We start from the raw sequence: 22,677 nt of genomic DNA, 5'->3' as shown, positions 1-22,677 counted from the left end.
GTTTTTCAACGTATCAGGTTGTTCTACCAAGGTCGGTACAATTTTTGCACTGTGGGAAATAATTTGCACTCTTTTGGTGATTTTTGGGTCAAAGGGCAGTTTGGTGAAATTGTTTTGGTCTCTTTTTGAAGGTGAAATAGGTTTGCCTTGGAAAATGACGTCAATGTTTGGATTATGATAATCAGTGAATGAATTAGGATTGACAACTATAACATTTTGTAATACTAGATATAAAAATACTAGAGCCGTTTTCCCTCGTCATGTCGGAATTAGTGCCCGTAATAAAATATAGCCTATATTACCGGGCTGAGTGAAGAGTGTAGCTTTCCAGTAGTGACATTTTTTTCAAATCCATTTCGTAGTTTAGGAGCCTTCAGAGTACACACAAACTAAAAAAAAAAATTCTGTTAATAATACTGGTATAGATTAATATTAAATCTTAAAGAACATGTTGTTTTTCATTACCTGTATAATCAAGTTGTAAAGGTTATTCATCATAAATGGGCTTACCTCTGCGGTTGATAAGTCGGTCAAGTTCAAAGGATGCGTGCTGTTTGCAACGTTTCGTTCGATAAGCGGAAATTTTATAGATGCATTATTCAGCAAATGCTAATAAGTTATTAGCGTATTTTTAATTAATACAGGTTCAGACTTCTCTATAAACATATTTTTTCGAGTTACAAAGTTAAATATTTTTTTGGTCTCTTCGAACCACCTACATATTATATCATCATTTTCATCATCATCTCAGCCATAGGACGTCCACTGCTGAACATAGGCCCCCTTAGATCTCCACAGATACCTGTTGGAGGCGACCTGCATCCAGCGTCACACATATTATATGATCTTTCTTAACTCTATCTGTGTTGTTATAAAATTTTCCAATGTACACTGCAGTTTCTTATGTTACGGAAGTTTTTACGGGGTCATTAGCTCGATAAATACTGAAACACTCCCTTTTGTTCTAGATAAGACAACTTTCTGACAGTTGAAGGTTATATCCGATCAATGATTGACAGGTACGCCATTAAATACTATTCAATTACTTCAATACAAATATTAGCTTTGTATTCCTAGAATGGAACTCGTGGTAACCTAGTCGGTGAAGAACCGACCTCTCAAGTACGAGTGTGTGTTCGATTCCAGGTGAGGCAATGCAACTTTTTTAAGTTTGTAAGTATGTTCTTTCTGTAGAACACCCAGGATTATGGCACCTATCTCAGTAGCAGAAGTTAATGAATTAGGTATGTTATCAAAAGATTTTTAGGGGAAATTAGAAATAAATTATAAACACTTTAGGTGTACTTACCCAGCAAATATATTTCTTTCCAATACACAACTTCCAATACACTTCAGCGTTATTTCAAATATAATAATTATAATCTTTAGCTCACGGTTACAATTATAGTTGTTCCAGAGATGATTACTCGGCGACGTCCAAAGTAAGACTGCGCCGGGCATGGCACAACTCCGCAAGAAAGAATTATCCCCTCCATTATTTCATCACAGTGATTGCACAAACTCTTGTCGGGTAGTTGTGCCATTCCCGGACATAGATGGCGCCAGTGTCTTTACTAAATCATTTATTTATCATGCAAACATATTGGTAGCTAACAGTCGGCCATCCAATTACATTAAACGTCCTCGTATAATTCAACACCACATGGTGAATAACATAATTGTTAACGCACACGTTAACACGCACGCACATGCAGACACACATGCATCTCAAGCAGAGGGGAGCGGGCGGCGTGGCGGGGCAGCGACGGCTCGCGCGCCCTCCAAACACACCTTACGACAACGCGAGCAAGAACGGACGGGATTGCGAATTTAATTAGTGCTAATAGCCTACTTAAGAAAACCTATTAAACCAAGAAATACAGTCCACTCTTTTATTCCATCTGGGCCTATCTATGGTCCTTCGAAGTAATTAGTCAAGTTAAAAGCAAAAACGTCTCGCGATCGCAAGCCACGCCACCACAAAAGCGGCCGGAAATCAGCTGGAGGTCAAATAGAAGGCGTCGCATCAACGAATTCAACCTACCAGCATCTGGAAGCAGAGCTACATCACAGCAACAAGCAGTGCTGGCCACATCATCAGTCGCTAAGGACGAACAAAGGGTTTGGTAGCAGCGGTTTCGTGAGTTCGACCAATTCATTCTTTCAAAATCATTCAAAGTCATCTCATATTCAGTGAACTTGCTTAATTGCCATCTATTCCCAATTCCAAACATCAATTCAGCTATCATTAGTCCATATTTACACTCAATTTTTCACATAAGCAATTATTGCATCAGATTTTTTTCTCACCTACCCTACACTTTTTTTTCTCAATTTTCTTGTAGTTGTTTTTTAAAAAGAAGTTTGATCCCATCATCAATTGTTACTTTTAATAATTGCATCGCTTTCTAATGCATTTATTTCTTATTTTCCCCAACAGCATACATCACCTTGTTCTCAGCGTAACGAGTTAACACCACGTTCTCTGAGGGTAATCTGGTAAGGTTACGTGATCGTCGCGCGGTCCATGCCACACCCCCAATCAAATTTAAGTATTCATTTCATTTAAGTTCGTTACTTTTATCAAATTTCAGTAATAATGACTGACCCTAAATCAGCTCAAACTTTAAATAATCCCAACGAATGTGACATTCCTCACCTCAATACATACAAAAAGAGGAGATCCAGTCATAAAGGCAAGGTCACGGTTTTTAAAAATTATCTCGAGTCATTAAAATCCAAAAAGCCATTGTCTGATTTAGATATTATTCAATTACGCAATCGACTAGAGTCCTACAAGTATCTTGCAAACGAGTTCGATAAAAATCAAACCCTCATCGACGACATTACTGGGGTTTCAGATGAACAGCTGAGGGAGCGGGAGCAATTTGAAATGGATTATCAATCTCAACTTGCGCTCGGCATCCATCTGCTGCGAGAAAATGAAACTGCTGGCGTCGACGGGTCTGTACCAACTCCAAGTGAGGGTAACACAACCAAAGCATTCATTAAATTACCCACCATTGACCTTCCACACTTCTCAGGAGATTATCACAATTGGCTCGAATACAGGGACACTTTTGAATCACTGATACACAACAACAAATCAATAGATAGTATTCAAAAGTTTCATTATTTGCGTGCATCTCTGCAAGGTGAAGCTTCCGATGTTATTAAATCGTTAGAAATGTCATCAAACAATTACAGGGTAGCTTGGGAACTGATCACAGAAAGATATAATAACACACATCAGCTGATATACAATCATCTTCACGCATTATTCAACATACAAAACATTGAAAAAGAATCAGCAACATCACTCAGACACTTACTAGATACAGTAAATAAAAATCTCAGAGCACTTAATACACTAGGCGAACCCACAGTAGATTCAATGTTGATTTATCTTATTACCTCCAAATTAGATATCACAACACTCAGATATTGGAAAGAATCAATCAATAACGACACAGTAGAAAAGCCCACACTTCAAAATTTAAAGACATATCTCAGTGATCGTTTCATGCTTTTACAAAATCTCGAAGACACAAAAACCACACAACAAACCGATTCAAAATCGCATTCATTAAAATCAGATGCTAAAGATAAACAATCTCGCATTTCTTGTCCCCTATGTAAAGGTCATCATTTTCTATTCGGTTGTTCACAATTCAAACAAATGACTGTGGAAAAGAGAATAGAGAAGGTTTCCAAGTTTTCCAACTTCTGTGCTAACTGTTTGCATAACGGTCATGAAACAAAGTCATGCCGTGGAGGAGCATGTAAATATTGTCAACAGAAACACAACACAATGCTACACATACATAAGGGACCGACCAAAGACACTGTGCACACAACACTCGCTAGTAACAGTAGCTCACAATCACAACACGCATCAGTATTACTTTCCACTGCCTTAGTTCATGTCATCGCTAGTGATGGAACACCACACTTAGCCAGGGTTTTGCTGGACAGTGGAAGTACCTCCTGTTACATTACAAACAGTCTGAGTAAAAAGCTTAATCTTACATTCGAACCCATACACGGCACAGTTTCAGGCATAAATCAGCAGCAAACAAACATTTTTTATCGCACAAAAATTCAGATAAAATCATTACATGGTTCATTCACAACTAACTTATCATGTTTGGTACTTGATACAATAGCACAGTCATTACCTTACATGCGCATCAATACACAAGGTTTGAATATACCTAAACATTTAAAACTAGCCGACCCTCAGTTCTATGAACCCGCAGCAGTTGACATATTGCTAGGTGCAGACATATTTTGGCAAATAATTAGCAGCGGTCACATTCGATTAGGCAAAAACCAGCCTACTTTACAAGAAACTGAACTAGGCTGGCTAGTTTCCGGTTGCACAACAAACACCGACAAGCAAGCAAACAGTTGTTTTTTCAATAACAACAACTCAGATCAGTTATCACGCTTCTGGGAGCTAGATAGTTTAACTAATACACAAGTAGACGATCCTTCCGACTCAGATGCATGCGAGATAATTTTCACTCAAACAACTACAAGACAAAGTGATGGTAGATTCGTTGTCACTATTCCATTTAAAAAGTCACCTGATTGTTTAGGTGACTCCTATTTTCAAGCAAAAAGACGGTTTTATTCCATAGAAAACCGCATGAATTCAAATCCCACATACAAACAACAGTACTCAAACTTCATAACAGAGTACATACAGCTAGGTCACATGTTTTTAAACAAACACTCACATCAAAATACATACATTAAATCAGAACATAAAACATCAAACCTACAGTCAGGTACCAGCACGAACACAAACACACAGCACTCACCAGTATACTACCTTCCACATCACGGTATTGTACGCGAGACCAGCACTACTACAAAATTCAGAGTAGTATTTGATGGTTCCGCAAAGACGTCCTCAAAACTATCACTCAACGACATTCAGTTAGTAGGACCTGTCGTCCAAGACGATCTTGTTTCTATACTCATACGATTTCGACAACATAAGTATATAATATCATCAGATATTGAGAAAATGTTTCGCCAGGTGATGCTGATGGAGCATCAGCGCCCAACACAACAAATCATATGGCGATACAATCCTACGGAACCTCTGCAAACATATACGCTCAACACTGTCACATATGGCACGGCATCGGCGCCGTATTTAGCAACACGCTGCATAAAACAAATAGGCTTAGATTGTAAAAACACACAGAATCATTCAGACAGCTATGATCACAAAATTGTCTCCGAGGTCATCTTGCATGATTTTTATTGTGATGATCTTTTGACAGGAACCGATGATGAGTCATTACTCTTTGAAATCGCCAAAGGCGTCTTTCTTGAATTAAAAAAATATCAATTTCCACTTAGAAAATGGCAGTCTAACTGTCAAACTGTTCTACAACATCTGGGTTTCAATGATTCAAATGACACAACATTCAATCTTAGCTCAAATGATCCATCTAAAACACTAGGCATTTATTGGAACATTAACAAAGACACAATTTCATACACAGTACATTCAGAATTTGTATCACAAAAACAAATCACAAAACGCACAATCTTATCCACCATAGGTCATATTTTCGACCCACTGGGACTTATTAGCCCTTGCATACTCGAAGCTAAGCTAATTATGCAACAGATGTGGACACACAACGTCAGCTGGGACGATGAAATACCGGTTTCAATACAACAACAATGGGCAAAGTTCGTAGAATCGTTATCTTTTATAAATCATTTATCTATTCCTCGGCGAGCATTTCATGACTCATCGCGCGATTACATTGAACTGCATATTTTTTGCGACGCCTCACAACAGGCATACGGTGCATGCGCATATATACGTACTTATACATCAGATGGCAGTATCAGTGTTCAACTGTTAGTTGCCAAGGGACGGGTGGCTCCTTTAAAAGCACTTACCATACCGCGACTGGAATTATGTGCCGCGTTTACCGGTGTTAATTTAAGTAATAAGATATTGAACTCCGTTCGCAACAAAAATTGTAAGTGTTATTATTGGAGTGACTCAATAATTGTTTTATCTTGGATAAACTCACCTACACATAAATTACAAACATTCGTAAAACACAAAGTCACGGACATTCTCAAACATACTGAACCACAGACATGGTACTATGTACCAACTAAACAAAACCCAGCTGATATTATTACTAAATGTACCAATGCACAACAATTACTCCATACACCTTTATGGTTTTCAGGACCTGACTTTTTAAGGAATGATGATAAACACAGCTGGCCTCAACAACCAGGGCATCTCAGCGTATCTGACCTTCCAGAAGTCCGGTCTCAAACACATCTCACGCACAAACATGTGACTGATAACAATTCATTCATTTACAAATATTCTAATTTTAACAAACTTACACGAATCGTAGCTTACATTCTTCGGTTCATTCATTACTGCAAACACAAACAATCAAATCAAATCAACATTAAAAAACGCCAACAGATGCGCAGAGGTGACGTCATGCCCTTATCTACTAGCGAACTTAATTCAGCTAGATACCAATTAGCGAAGTTAGTGCAACTAGATTTATTTTTTGAGGAATATCAGTTATTATTACATAACAAACAATTACCTACATCACATAAGTTAAATTCACTTAATCCTTTCATAGGGGATGGTAACCTCATTCGTGTGGGCGGAAGGTTAGCTCAATCGCCATACAATTACGATAGAAAATTTCCTATCCTATTGCATTCAGCTCATTACATAACTCAAATCATATTCTCAACATATCACATCACACTTCTACATGCTGGCCCACAATTGTTATTGTCTCACATACGTCAAACATTCTGGCCAATTTCCGGTAGAAACTTGGCTAGAAAAACTACACAATCATGTGTTACATGCAAACGGTTTAAAGGTAAAACTGTAACACCTATCATGGGGCAATTACCTGAACAGAGATTGCATGCAAATTTTGTATTCAGTGACGTAGGTGTCGACTACGCAGGGCCAATTATGATCAACAACCGTAAGGGGCGTGGAAGTGTACTTGTTAAATCATACATCTGCATTTTCATCTGTTTTGCCGTGAAAGCTGTGCATTTGGAATTGGTTACAGATCTAACGACAGAATCTTACATAGCAGCAATTAACAGGTTTATTTCTCGCAGAGGTAAACCAAATAATATTTATTCAGACAATGGAAAAAATCTGGTAGGTGCCGCTCGTGTGGTCACCAACTTTCTTAGAAATCACGGTGAGTCAATTTACAGTTGCGCTGCAGAACAAGGTGTAAACTTTCATTTCATTCCTCCATATTCACCCCACTTCGGGGGCCTATGGGAAAGCACCGTTAAATCAGTAAAACATCATCTCAAAAGAGTACTAGGGATGGCACACCTCACATATGAAGAAATGTACACGTTGCTAGTTCAAATAGAAGGCATCCTCAATTCAAGGCCTCTCACACCTCTTTCATCCGATCCAAATGATCTCTCCGCTCTCACTCCCTTTCATTTTCTAATTGGTCGTACTCTAACTGTTCTACCTCATCCACAGATGTCCGACTGCGACACGGCACGGCTGCCGCGTCATCACCGAATCGAACTTCTACGCCAACATTTTTGGAGACGCTTTAATAAGGAATATATTTCTCAGTTGCACCAACGAACGCGCTGGCAACGCTCACGCGGCGCGCTCACAGAGGGCTCATTGGTCATCGTGAAAGATGAGGCGCTACCGGTGGCTCAGTGGCCATTGGGACGTATCGTGAAGCTGTATCCGGGACATGACGGAGAAGCTCGAGTGGCGGACATCAAAGTAAAGACCGGGACAATCAGACGGGCCTTTCATAAAATATGCCCATTACTGGATGAACCATCGGACTGATCATGAAATATCATACATCATCATCACCTGGGCTGGCCTTTCCTTGGTCGCCCGGGAATATGTTAACGCACACGTTAACACGCACGCACATGCAGACACACATGCATCTCAAGCAGAGGGGAGCGGGCGGCGTGGCGGGGCAGCGACGGCTCGCGCGCCCTCCAAACACACCTTACGACAACGCGAGCAAGAACGGACGGGATTGCGAATTTAATTAGTGCTAATAGCCTACTTAAGAAAACCTATTAAACCAAGAAATACAGTCCACTCTTTTATTCCATCTGGGCCTATCTATAATAATTAATACTTAATCGTATAGTAACACTTTCTTGAAAATAGCGTACAATTTATGAATGACAATAATTCGCATAGCTTTTCCATAGGTACATAATATTATATATTAACAATTAGTTATACATTGGCACAATCAAGCCATATTTTATAACAAATAATAACATCAATTCATGTAATCAATAGGTAGGATTAGTATGTGGGCTTTATTTCATGGCCCGTGAAGACTTTCTTTAGACATTATTTCATGGTCTTAAGGCCTTCTATAGTTAGTACTAATGGGCATTATTTCATGGCCCTTGTACGATGACTGGCATTATTTCATGGCCAGAGGAGACCTCAAAAGACATTATTTCATGGTCCTGAGGTCTCTTAAGAAAATATCAGTAATGAGCATTATTTCATGGCCCAAATACCGAGAAAAAAAAAACTAATTTGAACTGAAATAAAGAATGATTATTGATTTATAAGGCTGAAATAAAATTATTAAAACATAATAATTCTTCAATCATATTTGTAATTTAATATTACTCACTATCATCGCCAGAAGATTCATCATGCGGTCTATTGAAGTTCAACCAAGCCTTAATTTTGTCGCTTGCCACTACCGTTGAATATGATCGGTTAGACTTTCGAGTGAGAGGGGTGTCCTCAATTTGGTACCTATCAAAGTCATACACCTTTGTAATTCTATAAGGTCCCTGAAACTTGGGCACGAGTTTCTTACTAGTTCCCGTAGCTGGGACTTGGCGTTCAACTCTTACTAAATCGCCTACTTTATATTTTGGAGCTCGACAGTGCTTGGCATCGTACGTTTTCTTTTGCGATTGTTGGGAAGAGCTTACATGGGAGTTTATTTCTTCTCTGATTTGGGTCAGATCCTGACTATTAGAAGAGCCCGACAGATCGTCTGAAAGCTCAGTTAATACCTTGCAGTCACTTGAGCCAAGTGGTCTAGTTCCAAATAAAGCCTCTGCCGGGGTACGATTTATACCCTTGTTGAAGGTGTTGTTCATGCCCCATTGAATATCGGGTAGATGGTCATCCCATTTATTTTCTTGTGTGCCAACACATTTTGAAGTCAAAGCATCAACAAGAGTCCGGTTGTATCGCTCTATCTGACCGTTGGCCCTTGGAGTGGAAACAGCGTTCAATACGTGTTTAATGTTCTTTTCGACCATAAATGACTTGAAGCTGTCACTAGTAAATGAGGTACCTCGATCCGTTATCACCCTTCTTGGGACACCAAACAGACCAAAATATTCGCGGAAGACCTTAATGGAAGTGGCAGTTTTTGTGTTCCTCACAGGTTTTAAGTAAATGTACCGAGTAAATGAGTCAATTAGTGCTAAGATATACATGTTTCCTCTAGAACTACGAATAAAAGGGCCAACGTGGTCCGCGTGGATTGTATCGAAGGGAGTGTCGACCTTTGGTATAGGATGTAACGTGCCGGGTTTCTTACCACCTGAAGCCTTCGAATAGGCGCATTCCAAACATGAACCAATATACTTCTTGACAAAGTTACGCATCTTTGCGAACCAGTATGTCGCTTTTATGCGTTCCAATGTCTTGTCCACCGCGAAGTGACCAATGTCATCGTGGTTCTGTTTGACAATCTGCCATCGAACACCTTTTGGCACAACCCACCTGTCGCCGTTACTAGTTATCCTATACAGCCTATCGTTCTTCAGCTTGTAGTTGGATTGAATATCAACTAGGTCCTTCAGCTGGGGATCTTTTAGAATACCAATTATTCTTTGGATCTCGCTGTCTGCACTTTGGACTGTAGCTAGCCAGTCGCAATCAGTGACCATTATGTTAACGTCATAGGACTTCTGAGTTTCCTGAATGGGGTTACGACTGAGTGCGTCAACGTGATTCATGCGATCACCAGGTCTATATTCAATGCAAAAGTCATATTCTTGCATTTGCTCCCACCACCTAGCGACTCGTGGGATCATATCCCTCTTTTGGAAGGTTGCTCGTAGGGAATTACAGTCCGTTATTATTTTGAATGGTATGCCCACCAAATAAACACGGAATTTCTGTAATGCAGAGACCACAGCAAGAGTTTCCAAGTCATATGACGAGTAATTTTGTTCCTCGGGTGTCGTCTGCCTACTAAAGTAGGCAATTGGCCTAAGGTGATGGTCTTTATCCTTTTGCAGCAAGATACCCGCCACTCCAATCTTACAGGCGTCTGTATGGAGTTCTGTATCTGCTGCTGGATTGTATAAAGCTAGTGTGGGGCGCTGCACAAGCTCTTTTTGTAGCGTGCGAAATGCAGTCTCTTGTTCAGTACCCCATGACCATTTAGCATCTTTCTTGAGGAGAAGGGTGAGAGGCTTAGCAATAACAGAGAATTTATGAACGAATCTGCGGAAAAAACTAGAGAGTCCAAGGAACTGGCGGACGTTATGTTGATTCTGAGGGGTAGGGAAGTGCTTCACAGCCTCAACCTTCCTTTCACCCGGACGAATACCACCTCCGGAGATTTCGAAGCCCAAGTATTCGACCGAGCTACAGAAAAAGAAGCATTTAGCCAGTTTTAACGTGAGACCTGCATTAGCGAACAAGCGTAATACGGACTCTAGCCTTGCCATTCCTTCGTTTATGTCCTTTGAAGGGATAATAACGTCATCTAAATAAGCTAGAGCCTCCTTGTGTCGCAAGGATCCAAGGACTTGGTTCATAATGCGTTGAAACGTTGCTGGGGCATTCGCTAGACCAAATGGCATTCGATTAAATTCATAATGACCATCTGGCGTTACGAAGCCAGTTTTATGTCGATCTGCTTCTTGAATTGGTATTTGATAATACCCCGAAGCTAGGTCCAAAGTTGTGTAATAATTGTTCCCTGATAAGACATCTAACTGATCATCGATTAGTGGCATAGGGTAGTTCTCACGAACTGTTTTCTTGTTGAGGGACCGATAATCTATACACAAGCGAAGTTCTCCGGTCTTCTTTCTAACGACTACTATCGGGCTGGCATAACATGACGTAGATGGTCTTATAATGTCGTTATCCAACAATTCCGAGATCATATCTCGGACCTTCTCTTTTTCGCAAATTGACAAACGGTAAGGCCTATAAACAACCGGTTCATTATCATGTAAATCTATCGTCATGTGACCGACCGTAGTACTACCTAATTCGGATAGATTGAACGCAAAGCATGATCGATATTTGTTTAATAAATTAAGTAATTGTATTTTGTGTTCAGGGGAAAGATTGTCATTTAAATTTAGGTCAATCTCGGTAATAAATTTCCATTCATTATTAGGGGTGGAGGACATAGTCAAGACTTGAACATTGGACTCCTTGTATGCCACTCGGCCACGAGCAATCAAGACATCCTTTGGGAGCAAAACTGGTACCGAAGAAGTATTCGAGACTACTATCTGTCCAGTTCCAAGGTCTCCTATATGGAACAATCCGGCGGCTACTGAATAACGAATGCCTTTTTGTGATCGGATACTCCCGTCAACAAATATGTCTCCCTTATGTGGAGGATCAGTATAAACATTCACGAGAGTAATACCTACAACCTCAACAGAGCTGGTACAGAATAGTTTAATTTTACTATTGAGTACTACGTCCTGATGATCAAGCTCGGAAATTTCTAAGGCGTTACTAGTTTTGTGTATTACTATGTGAGGTTGCTCTGTATATGTTTGTCCCACTAGAAGTGGCACATGCATGGTGTCATCCGAGACAATCAGTAATTCGAGATCGGCACCTACAGAATCGATAACAATTCGAACTTGTTGTTTTCCGATGCACGGAACAACTGAATTGCCAAATCCTCTAAGTGTAGGGAGATTATCGGTCTGGAACCCTGAACCTATTTTCTGAAACTCAGACCACTTCACCATTGAACATTCGCTCCCAAAATCGACAAATGCGGGAATCGGGAAACCGTTCAAATATGCAGTTTTAAAGAATTTCTCATTCGGTTCAGAGCCTAGGAATGTAACTTCTGGAATAACGGTCGAGTATATATCAGCCTCGTCCACAATTCGCATGACCTTTTTCTCTTCAGTTACTGGCAATCGAGCAAAGCACTGTTCAGCTTCATGACCTATCCTACTACACCGGGTACACTTCTTAAGAGGTTGAGTGCACTGGGATGTAACATGGCCATCCTTTTTACAATTTGAACAACGTGTAGGTCTTGGGTTAGGGTTATTCTGCGTTTTTTGTGGTTGACCTTTGTTAATTCTACGCTCGTTGTATAGTTTTGTGTTCCGAGCGTTGCGTAAATACGAAAGGAGCTTATTAGGATCGTCGAATTGGGCTGCCTCGGCTCCCAGTCTAACAGATCTATCATCAATACCATGTAGAATGCACTCGACAGCCCTTTTTCCCGATATACCACACCTATTAATCAATGAGAGTTTGTCATAATAATATTCTTCTAAACAATCCGAAAATCTAGCTCTTTTTGCCAACATATCGCTTAACATCTGACCATAGTTTTCCTCGGAAGGAAAAGTGGATAAAAGTTTTTCCTGCCATTCGGCCCAAGTAAACAAGACAGATGGAAGACCTTCATACCACCTTTGGGCAATACCTTTTAATTTTGGCAACGCAAAATGAATAGTTTGTCTCTCCGACCATGTATAAATAGTTGCGCACTCGTTGACTTTGTGAAGCCACATGGTCATTGTCTGCTCCTTTTTACTTGGGTCGAACTCGGGGATGGTGTTATTCAGAGAGCCTAACTTTTCGAGATTATTACTAGACATTGATTTTAAAACATTAACAAGGTCTGATAATATAGGTTGTTCAGATGAAGAAGTTGACTCACCGGTGATCTTGTCTGGAGCTGCGAATTGATGACCCTTGGCATAGTTGGCTCGTGGTTGCTTCAAAGGACTGCGCGAACGGTAGCCCGCACGACTCTGCGTCTGGCTGGGGTCTTTAGACGACTGCCAGCCGCCTGGTGAGTCTTCATGCCCTGGTTTCCCTGTCCGCATGCGGCCTGTTGAACTGGGTTGCGTGGCCCTTGAATGTTCAGGATGCTCTTCGTTTGATGACACGCCTAGGCGCGGAGACTTCCGGCTCGGTGACCTCCGTCGCAGTCTTGACTGCTGGCGGCCTGAAGACCTGGGTTGCGAAACCCTTGAAGATCCAGGATGCTTGTAGCTTGGTGACACGTGTCTAGAGTAGCTTGGGGTTCTCGACTTGGCGCGTCTTGTTGTCCTCTGGCACGGTGACCTCGGAGACTTCCGGCTCGGTGACCTCCGTCGCAGTCTTGACTGCTGGCGGCCTGTAGACCTGGGTTGCGAGACCCTTGAAGATCCAGGATGCTTGTAGCTTGGTGACACGTGTCTAGAGTCAATTGGGGACCTCGACTTGGCGCGACCCGTTGACCTCTGGCACGGTGACCGCGGTGATACCGGTGACCTTCGGCTGGCTGATCTCCGACGACGTCTAGACTGCTGGCTGAGCCGGCTACGGGACCGACGCCTTGCAGCGGTGTCCGTCTCAGCGAGGACTGGAGGGGATCCCGTAGCCTCCGTTGGAGTGTAGACTGCACGTCCTCTATTGTTTGCTTCCATAGTTCAAACCTGCAAAGTAGATTAAATCCCAAAGTATTTGTTTAAAAAGAAGGAGACTAAGGTTATAGTAGCGGGCGCTTTCTAAACTATAATATACGATAATAAATTTCAAATGTACTTATTGGTTGAGAAAAGGTTATGGTCAGATAAAATAAGTCCATTCGTAGTTGGTATAACACTATTTATCAAGTAAGGAAAGTAACTTTGTCTGGGCGTTCAGTATTTATAGTAGCTACTCGGTAAGGTAGGTATAAAGCACTATCTTATCTTTGGGAGTTCCTAAATCGATGACCGAATTGATTTAAAAACAGATTCATAGCTTCACGTACAATATGTGGTCAGTAGTGAAGCAAACTAGACAAAAGCAAAATTAGGTTATGTACTGACCACGTGGATTTATAGTTGATAAAGTAAAAGAAAAATGCGTTAAAATAGTCACATCAATTTACGTAAAGCGAAGAAAAAAAAAAAGAAAATGGCCAATTCGGGTTGCAATCCCACTTCTGAGATGTAGAACACCCAGGATTATGGCACCTATCTCAGTAGCAGAAGTTAATGAATTAGGTATGTTATCAAAAGATTTTTAGGGGAAATTAGAAATAAATTATAAACACTTTAGGTGTACTTACCCAGCAAATATATTTCTTTCCAATACACAACTTCCAATACACTTCAGCGTTATTTCAAATATAATAATTATAATCTTTAGCTCACGGTTACAATTATAGTTGTTCCAGAGATGATTACTCGGCGACGTCCAAAGTAAGACTGCGCCGGGCATGGCACAACTCCGCAAGAAAGAATTATCCCCTCCATTATTTCATCACAGTGATTGCACAAACTCTTGTCGGGTAGTTGTGCCATTCCCGGACATAGATGGCGCCAGTGTCTTTACTAAATCATTTATTTATCATGCAAACATATTGGTAGCTAACATTTCTAAGTATATCTTGGACACCAATGACCGTGTTTCGGAGGGCACGTTGAACTGTAGGTTCCGGCTGTCATTGAACATCTAAGGCACGGTTTTTTACGGGTAGTCGGAAGCCAGTAAGTCTGACAACCAGTCTTACTGGGGATATTGGGTTGCCCGGGCAACTGGGTTGAGTAGGGTATGATAGGCAGTCGCTCCTTGGTCAATGGTCCGGATAGACTGAAAGCCGACACCAACATAGTTGTGAAAAAGCTAAGCAGATGACGATGATTCCTAAAAAGGAAGTTGTGTATGACATAGGTAACTGAAAATAGAAACACCATAAAAATAGTTGATAATAATATTTGTGGTAACGCAGTCAATTCAAATATTTTCCAAGTAATAACAAATGGCTCGGTCACGACTATAGAGAATTTATAACAAAATCGTGATTCCGGTCTTAGCATTTAATGCGTTTAAGTTTTATACGCAGTAGTAAAAGGATTTTAGTTTATGGGCATAGCAAGATACAGACATACGAGTATATTTAGAAATTACGTACTTCCCTTCTTCAAACATTTTTACGTAAAAAGACGAAAAAATAGGAGAAGTGAGCTTTAACACACACATAGCATTTAACTCCTACTTTATGTATATTTTCTTAAAAACCATGTCATAGACAAAACAATCATAATAAGAGACAGTTCTATTGGTTCCTACATACATTTACCATACGTCATCAGATTTCTCCGCCAAAAGGCCGCAGGCTGCGTAGGCGCCACTTTCTCGTTCTACAAACATGTAGCATAAAGATCTTTATCAATTGTATAGCTTCGAGCAAATAATCTTTTACTAATTCCAACAGTATCAACTGATGAGTGTAACTAATAGTTGTAAATAAAGGTTTTCATGCTCATCTAATGCATAAAGTGTAGTGGTGTTTATACCCGAATTGAAAGAAAAAAAATCAAGATTTAAAACTGTTTTTCCCTTTAGAACTCCTGCAAAACTTTATCAGTCACTTACTACGATCATTTGAGCATACGCTCGTATGCTGTCACGCGTGGGTAACGGTATATTTTCCAACATTTGACAAGTCCATTACTGGCCCTCACGGCTGTCCATAAAATGGAGTAATATTTTTAATGTTACAACCTGTGTGACATACCTACTGTAAAATGGTTGTTCTATATTCTCCGAGAAATAGGCATTCTAATTGTGATTTAAGGTTCTCGTTAGACACATAATAGCATAATATTGACAGGTCATGTTATCACAAATGTTTTTTTAATAATCGATTTTTCATTTCAGGACGAAGCAAACAGTTAAAACAATAGTATTAATGACAACGTGTAGTAGACAGCATATGAACAAATACAGCAAACATTTGAACATGTGTTTGTAACATCATGTGACTTTTAAAGCAACGCTTCTTGAATATTCACTGAACTATTATAAAACCACCATTAGGCCTCCATTCTATGTGACTCGTGATTAACGTTCGTCTTGCAAGAACGAATATATGTTTTTGTTTTTCTTTTAAAAAAGCGCTCTTCATCCTCTCCTCTATAAACTATCTCGCTGTACCCGACAGGGTCCATAATTGTTTCCATTTACTTTTACCCACAACGTTGTACACATAATGGAATGCAATAAAGTATAGAGTATTGAGAACTTTCATTTCCAGTTAGAGACTGAGCATTGGACCAAGTCACTCAACAAATATTGACTAAATAATTACGTATAATTAATAACGTCCCTGTCCCATGAATCATTGTTTAACCCGATTGTTTAACTATTATGTCCACACAGGACAGTGCAGTGATTAATACCGAAGATCCCGAACAATCGAACGAAACGAACAGATATTTACTATAGAAATTAAAACCTCTTCAGAAAATAATAGAGACGGAATCCTAATCACGATGGATCGAGAAAATTATTTCATCTTTAACTAACTTTAAAACCTTTGAAAAGACTTCACATGTGGTTCAAAGCAATGGTTCAGCATAAAAGGCCTCGTCTTGAAGTATGGATTCTAAGAATTGGAGCAAATTGTAAGAACTCAAGCCATGGCCATTGACCATATCGAGGTACACACCTACTTGAGTTACACACTGCAGTTATTTCTGACTCTGAACCCGTACGTCATGCAGCCCACATCATTCACTAAGCATCTTATTGATTGAATATAATGAATAATAAGTTCATAGTTAATTGCGTGTTATTACTGTTGTTTACAACTAGATTATACGCAAGGTCACTGACAGTTGACTGATGATATTATCTAGTCATCTTAGATATCGGCCATACACAGCGTTGATGCGACTCGAAGGACCAATTACAAAAACATTAAAAGGGACAAAATATAACTTTTGGACTGTACTAGAAGTCGGTCTCTGCAGGTCTGTTGATTGTGTTTATTTTGCCAACGACTTTTTTTCGTTTTAGGAAGTCGGTTGAAAGGAATTGAACATTGGTTTGGTCTTTTGAAGCCAAATACTAGGGAGTTGTGGGTTGGTATGTTTATCCTTGCAGCCTAAACAGTTGCTGAGTCCTAATATTCCTAATATTCAACGCTAGTGATAAGCTAACAAAAATGCTTATTAGTTGATGTACAAATATCACACAGGGTCTCATATCTGTTGAAGCATGTATGCATATCACATAATATCACCTGTCACACGCCCTATATCAATCAGATTTCTTTGCAACTGATGTTACTTATTTTCGCATTATCTACTTATGTAGGAGGCCATGGGAGTTATTTCTTTAGCTTTAACAGTTGAAATATTCTTTCTCATAAAATTGGGTATAGGTAAATACATAATATTTTTGACCTTATTAATTAATGTTTTATTGTATCTCTAGAAAGTGTACAGACCACAGATATGGATAACGTACCTATGATGAACCATCTCTCAAGTTGACCTACTGGATGAGCACACATTAAAATTACATTTTTATATAGTTGAACTGGAGCCCACACTGGGTCCATTGATTTTTACGTTACTAGCACTGTACTTTGAATGAATGAGATAAATAACATATCAGCGTTAATCGATAATTGCCGTGTGTGGTAAGTCTGACTAAGCCGCATAATTAGCATAATGAGTGACCGTGTCTTTGCAATTAAAGTCATTACCATGCAGGTTGTTACCTTATCCTCAGTGCGTCATTGCACCCACAGGCTGATAATACTGCCACGTGCCAACATTTGCACAGGGATGCATTTTTAAATAGGGGTCATTAGTAGTCTACATCCACTTTTGGTCGTTTACCAAAGAGACACGCTGTATTATTAATGAACAAGCTTTCTGTGTGTATTATTAATGAAGCACCTTTCGGAAAAGAATTTATTAATATAGGACGGTCATTGCTGAACATATCTAGGCATTGTTTTCCCGTACCAAATGTTATGAGACATCCATTCTTTACTATATATCTGCGTTGGTGTCTAGGTAAATAAAATAGCGCTGATTATTTAATTGTAGGCAAAAGTTGTATCCCAGAAGCGTATTATTCAAACATATAACCCTCGTCGCTCAATCGGGTAAAAACACGCAAACTGCAGCTGGCTGACGAAACGCATTGACGTGCGTGCTTACAAATGTATCATCCCGCGCACAGGTGCGTGAAGCGTGGTACGGCCGCCATTTTGTATGTTTAAGATTTCCCGCGCTTTTGTCAATGTATTTGTGCCAATGCAAGTAAACATGGTACAATGTGGTACAATGGAGGTCGTGTACGTGGAAACGAGTATTCTTGTACATATAAAACCCTTGGACAAACAAGGCATTGAGTGTGAAGAACATTTGTGTTTAATTTGTCTGGGTATTGATGACATTATTATTCTGTTGATGCGATGATGAAGTTTTATCAGTTTTTGTTCAACATAGATACCTTTTCGGAATTCCCCTAACATTTTATCAAGTCTTTCTAGCTCGAAAGAGTTTTAGTGTTTTAACAACGATGGTCTTGTTATTTGAAGCTCTAAGCTCTCTTTCTGGTAAATTAACTAAAGTGACTAACTAACTAAGTAACTTCTATAGCATGAAATCATCATCAGCCTTTTTACTTCCCACTGTAGGGACCTAATGCGGGTTGGTAATTACACCTAATGCGGGTTGGTAATATAATATTCCTTTGCCTTTCAACTTGCCATTTGTGTCCAAGATATTCTTAGAAAGTATGAAGTAATAATAAAAACCTAATAAATACGCTCAATTCTCACCTTTTAATCTAAAAAAAATAACCCAGAATTTCTGCTCACAACTAAATAAAAGCATAACAATGCAGTCTAGATTCCTAGCTCTCCTATTACCTCGTTACCTTACTTCAACTATGACATACCTAACCAGCCTGCCTATTGCACTGATTGCATGTCGAGTGCATTATGTCTCACACTCTAATGACACGCTAGTAAATCATACGGTCATGACATATTTACCTCGACGCAGTCATTATGCGATTCGGCCGCCATTTTATGCTGTTGTGCGATTTGATTGAGAGGCTGTTCAGTTGTCTACCTAGGATAGCCTGCTGCTGATAATCATTGTGGATACTCATCCACCATGTTTGACAATGAAAAAGACTATTCATGGACGGTCTGGTCATGTAATGAACGAGCATGATTCCAATGCCTTCTTCTCAAGGGGTTCTTTCAGGCCCAAAATTAACCCTGCTTATAAATAAAATCTGAAGCATTTTCAGAGCTATGCTCTTCATAATTCTACTTCTTGCCCTGTTCGCTTTTTTTTTGGATTTATGTCATACCTCTTAATCATCCGTTATGAATCCACCTTTTCTTTTGCCTACTATCCATAGTCATTCCTGGGCAAAAGCAACAAATCCGGGGAAAAGCCAGGTATCCACATAATGAAATAGTAACATTACTAATTATTATTACATAACAAACCAGATATTTATCAACGCAATAATTAGCAACGTGAGATTCGTGCAATATGGCGATGTAAACAGTGATTACTGATTAGTATTCAATTATTTATCTATTTCCTTTGTTAGACATAGGGCCCTTATGTAACATATACTATGGTACTACTATATGCCACTGAAGGTCCCGGGTGATATAATTAGCAGTAGTGTTGTTATGTAATGCGTGCACGCAGCCTGAATACATACTGGGTAATGGTAGGGTTGATACGTAAAATGGTATGAAGATACGATACGCAGTCGAGGTATTTGGAGGTTCTATGAAACTTAAATTTTAATTTAATCGGATGTTGCTGAAAATTAGCACCGCTAAGCAAGGGCCGACATTTTTTTACAATGTGAAGCATATTCTCCGCCTTAATATAGGTTTATTTTTCCCTTGTTTAAACATAATTTTTGAAACACTTAAACTTAATTGCTTTCTTACTGAAAAATACGCCGTTTTCAACTTTTAAATAGCATATTACCCTGGAATACTGGATGAATTTTGGTCACTTCAGTGTCCCACTGTCCTACACACCATACTTCTTGTTATCATAATCTTCTTATATTGGTTATCAGCCCCACGATCGAAAGCAATCTTAAGGTTGACAACCCTGATTTGGCCACCACCTATGTCGATACAAGACATGACAAGAATCACAAGAATCTCTAAAAGGTTTCGTAACATTTATGTAACAGATCAAGTTTATTATAGCTCTCCTAGTTTGAGAGAATATTAATGAAGTAAACGCCGATTTGGCACGATGCTAATTTTTAAGCCGGTTCATTTCCTGTTCTTTGTTTTTTTTTTAGATTTTAAGTGATACAAAAAAGACATGACGCCTCATAGACAACACAGGTATGTCTTATGTATTTTTGGAAATCTGCAAAACTCCCTATGTTGGGGTCGGCTTCCAGTCTAAACGGATTCAGCTGAGTACCAGTGCTTTACAAGGAGCGACTGCCTATCTGACCTCCTCAACCCAGTTACCCGGGCAACCCGATAACCCCGTGGTTAGACTGGTGTCAGACTTACTGACAATCTGCAAAACTAATCCTGAAAATAAAAATGCAGGGGTACCGAATTTTATATGTAGTTGACAGCAGCCAGTTTTCAAGGGAAAATACCAAAAGACTGACTGTACTAATTTTTATGAACTTTATTATAACGAATGGGGTTTCGCGCTTGAAAAATCCTCATTAGCAAAACAAACATGTTCTACCTACACTGTAACAAACAAATTCATACAGTGATTTACGCAAATATTATTCATATTTTGTGGTAGAAGCATCAATGGCAATGTCATATTTTCCTTCACAAATTCTATGAAATTATGGCAATATATGTATTCATCGATCATAGGCTTTTGTGCCCGGAGGTTATTTCATTTAGTGCTCAATTAACACATTTATGAAACTTGTATAAGTACGCCTTTGGTCACATTTTATACGTTTACTTGTATTTCTATCCGTTTTCCTGTATTGACAATAATGATAACAACTTATTTTTGTACTATGGAAGTTTTGAGAGTACAAAAAATACTTCCTCCACAAATTAGCACTTTACAGGATCCATAATATTGTTGTAAGTTTATTAGGAACATCTGCAAGGTTGTATGAACCAATTTCAGGAACTATAGGTCCGATAACAAAAAATATTTAATCAAGTATAAGATAGCCCATTTATTGAGGAAGGTTAGGTTAGGTTAGGTTAGTTAGGTCACATTCTATAAACGAAGACGTTGAAAACGTTGGCACGGAAGCTTATACTTACTACGGCAACAACTAAATTGCTTCAAATCAAATCATATCAATCTGCACACTATCAAAAAAGACCAAACACAGTCGTACGTGTCCACAACACATCACCTTCACCTTCTATTAGCAAGACTTAATTGAACGAACTAAGCGATACGGTCGGACTAACAGTCTGACAACATACATCATCCTCCGAGCCTTTTCCCAACTATGTTGGGGTCGGCTTCCAGTCTAACCGGATGCAGCCTCATTCAGCTCAACTGTTTCTTGCATTGGTATGTTGACTTAATTTATTCTTATAATTAGTGTAAGCGAAATTCTTTCCGTCACTGTACTTACTATGTACCATCATATGCTGTATATAAAGTAAAAATACCTGTTAATGGATATGTGTGCTATGTACCCTGTTACGATATGTCGGTCTGAACTGTACGGCGAGCTGGCCAATTGGTCCTTCTTTGACGACTTATTGAGACTTGTTGGATTTATTGCTTGCTTGTGGACACTTCTAAGTGTTGATAAAGTAGTAATTGTTGCTAGAACATATAAGATTGTTGGTTTGTTCTCGTTTTATTGAATAGCCAATAGTTTGTAAGCTAGAACTTAATTAAGTACTGGTAATTAAGTTACATTGAATAAAATATAGAAACATACATAAGTTAGTGTCCAGTAATTAAACCTGTTTTGGCGTGGAAGCAGGACAGATAGACATGAGGACATTTCTCATTTTAAATAATAAGTAGTAAATAAGGTTAATTCACCCTGTCATAAAGGTGTTCCAAAAATAAACGTCTAACTTAAGCTGAATTCTAAATTAAGATTTAACAACGTAACAAACCTTAGTAATAAAAACCCAAGAAGGTAATCGTACAGGCCAGCACCGCCGCTGGCGCCGATTTTAATGTTCCTCAACATAATAAGTACCTATGTTTCAACATCAAATTAAGGAATCTACCATTATGCTTAGATTATTATGGTTTTTCCTTAGGCAAATCTTCCTATCGTTATTTCAGCCTTTAAAGCTGACTATTATTATTATATTGATATCATGTTGCATAAGGTTGAATTTTGCATCTTGATGAGCGTATATTCTTCGGTCCTTTTTAAACGAACCTCAGGAAAAAAATGAGTCTGGTGTGCATAAGGAACATCAAATAAATATGTGTGACATAGAAAAAAAAAACAGTGTAAGAACAATACGAAGAACAAATCACTAAGAAATATTTTTATAAATGTCGTAAGTAAGCTTCGAGGATATTTTTGGTACATCATTCGTTTCACAATTTTCATTGAATACTAGCTTTTGCCCGCGACTTCGTTCGCGTGGAAAAGTG

The 22,677-nt window shown here is 39.1% G+C and overlaps 2 protein-coding genes across 11 annotated transcripts in view; one reads left to right on the top strand and one right to left on the bottom strand.

Annotated features, from left to right (window-relative positions):
• Positions 1–22,677, bottom strand: part of LOC124642531 — a 102,200-nt gene that overhangs the window by 23,590 nt on the left and 55,933 nt on the right. The gene's annotated exons all lie outside the window — the stretch shown is intronic.
• LOC124642482 lies at positions 1,933–8,138 on the top strand. Of its 9 annotated transcripts, XR_006985784.1 has the most exons (4): positions 1,933–2,140; positions 2,441–2,499; positions 2,862–2,987; positions 7,547–8,138. XR_006985784.1 is itself a non-coding variant. In XM_047180961.1 (2 exons), the coding sequence occupies exons 1-2, from the start codon at positions 2,600–2,602 to the stop codon at positions 7,710–7,712; spliced, it is 432 nt and encodes a 143-aa protein (XP_047036917.1). In that variant the 5' UTR covers positions 2,506–2,599; the 3' UTR covers positions 7,713–8,138. The 9 variants fall into 9 exon arrangements, 6 of the variants coding, with proteins under 6 accessions (XP_047036917.1, XP_047036894.1, XP_047036909.1 ...); XR_006985779.1 differs by lacking the exons at positions 2,441–2,499; positions 2,862–2,987; XM_047180961.1 differs by lacking the exons at positions 1,933–2,140; positions 2,441–2,499 and having other exon boundaries at positions 2,506–2,964; positions 7,646–8,138.

The sequence above is a fragment of the Helicoverpa zea genome, chromosome 2, assembly GCF_022581195.2.
Source record: "Helicoverpa zea isolate HzStark_Cry1AcR chromosome 2, ilHelZeax1.1, whole genome shotgun sequence".
NCBI classification, from domain to species: Eukaryota; Metazoa; Arthropoda; class Insecta; order Lepidoptera; family Noctuidae; genus Helicoverpa; species Helicoverpa zea.
Note: the sequence above shows the minus strand (reverse complement) of the source record. Positions and strands in the feature narration are given on the sequence as shown.

Coding starts and splice junctions, on each gene's coding strand:
- LOC124642482 (XM_047180919.1), top strand. CDS start 3,188: ATGTCATCAAACAATTACAGGGTAGCTTGGGAACTGATCACAGAAAGA. Junction 6,015..7,546: donor CTCCGTTCGCAACAAAAATT/GTAAGTGTTATT, acceptor CCTCATCCACAG/ATGTCCGACTGCGACACGGC.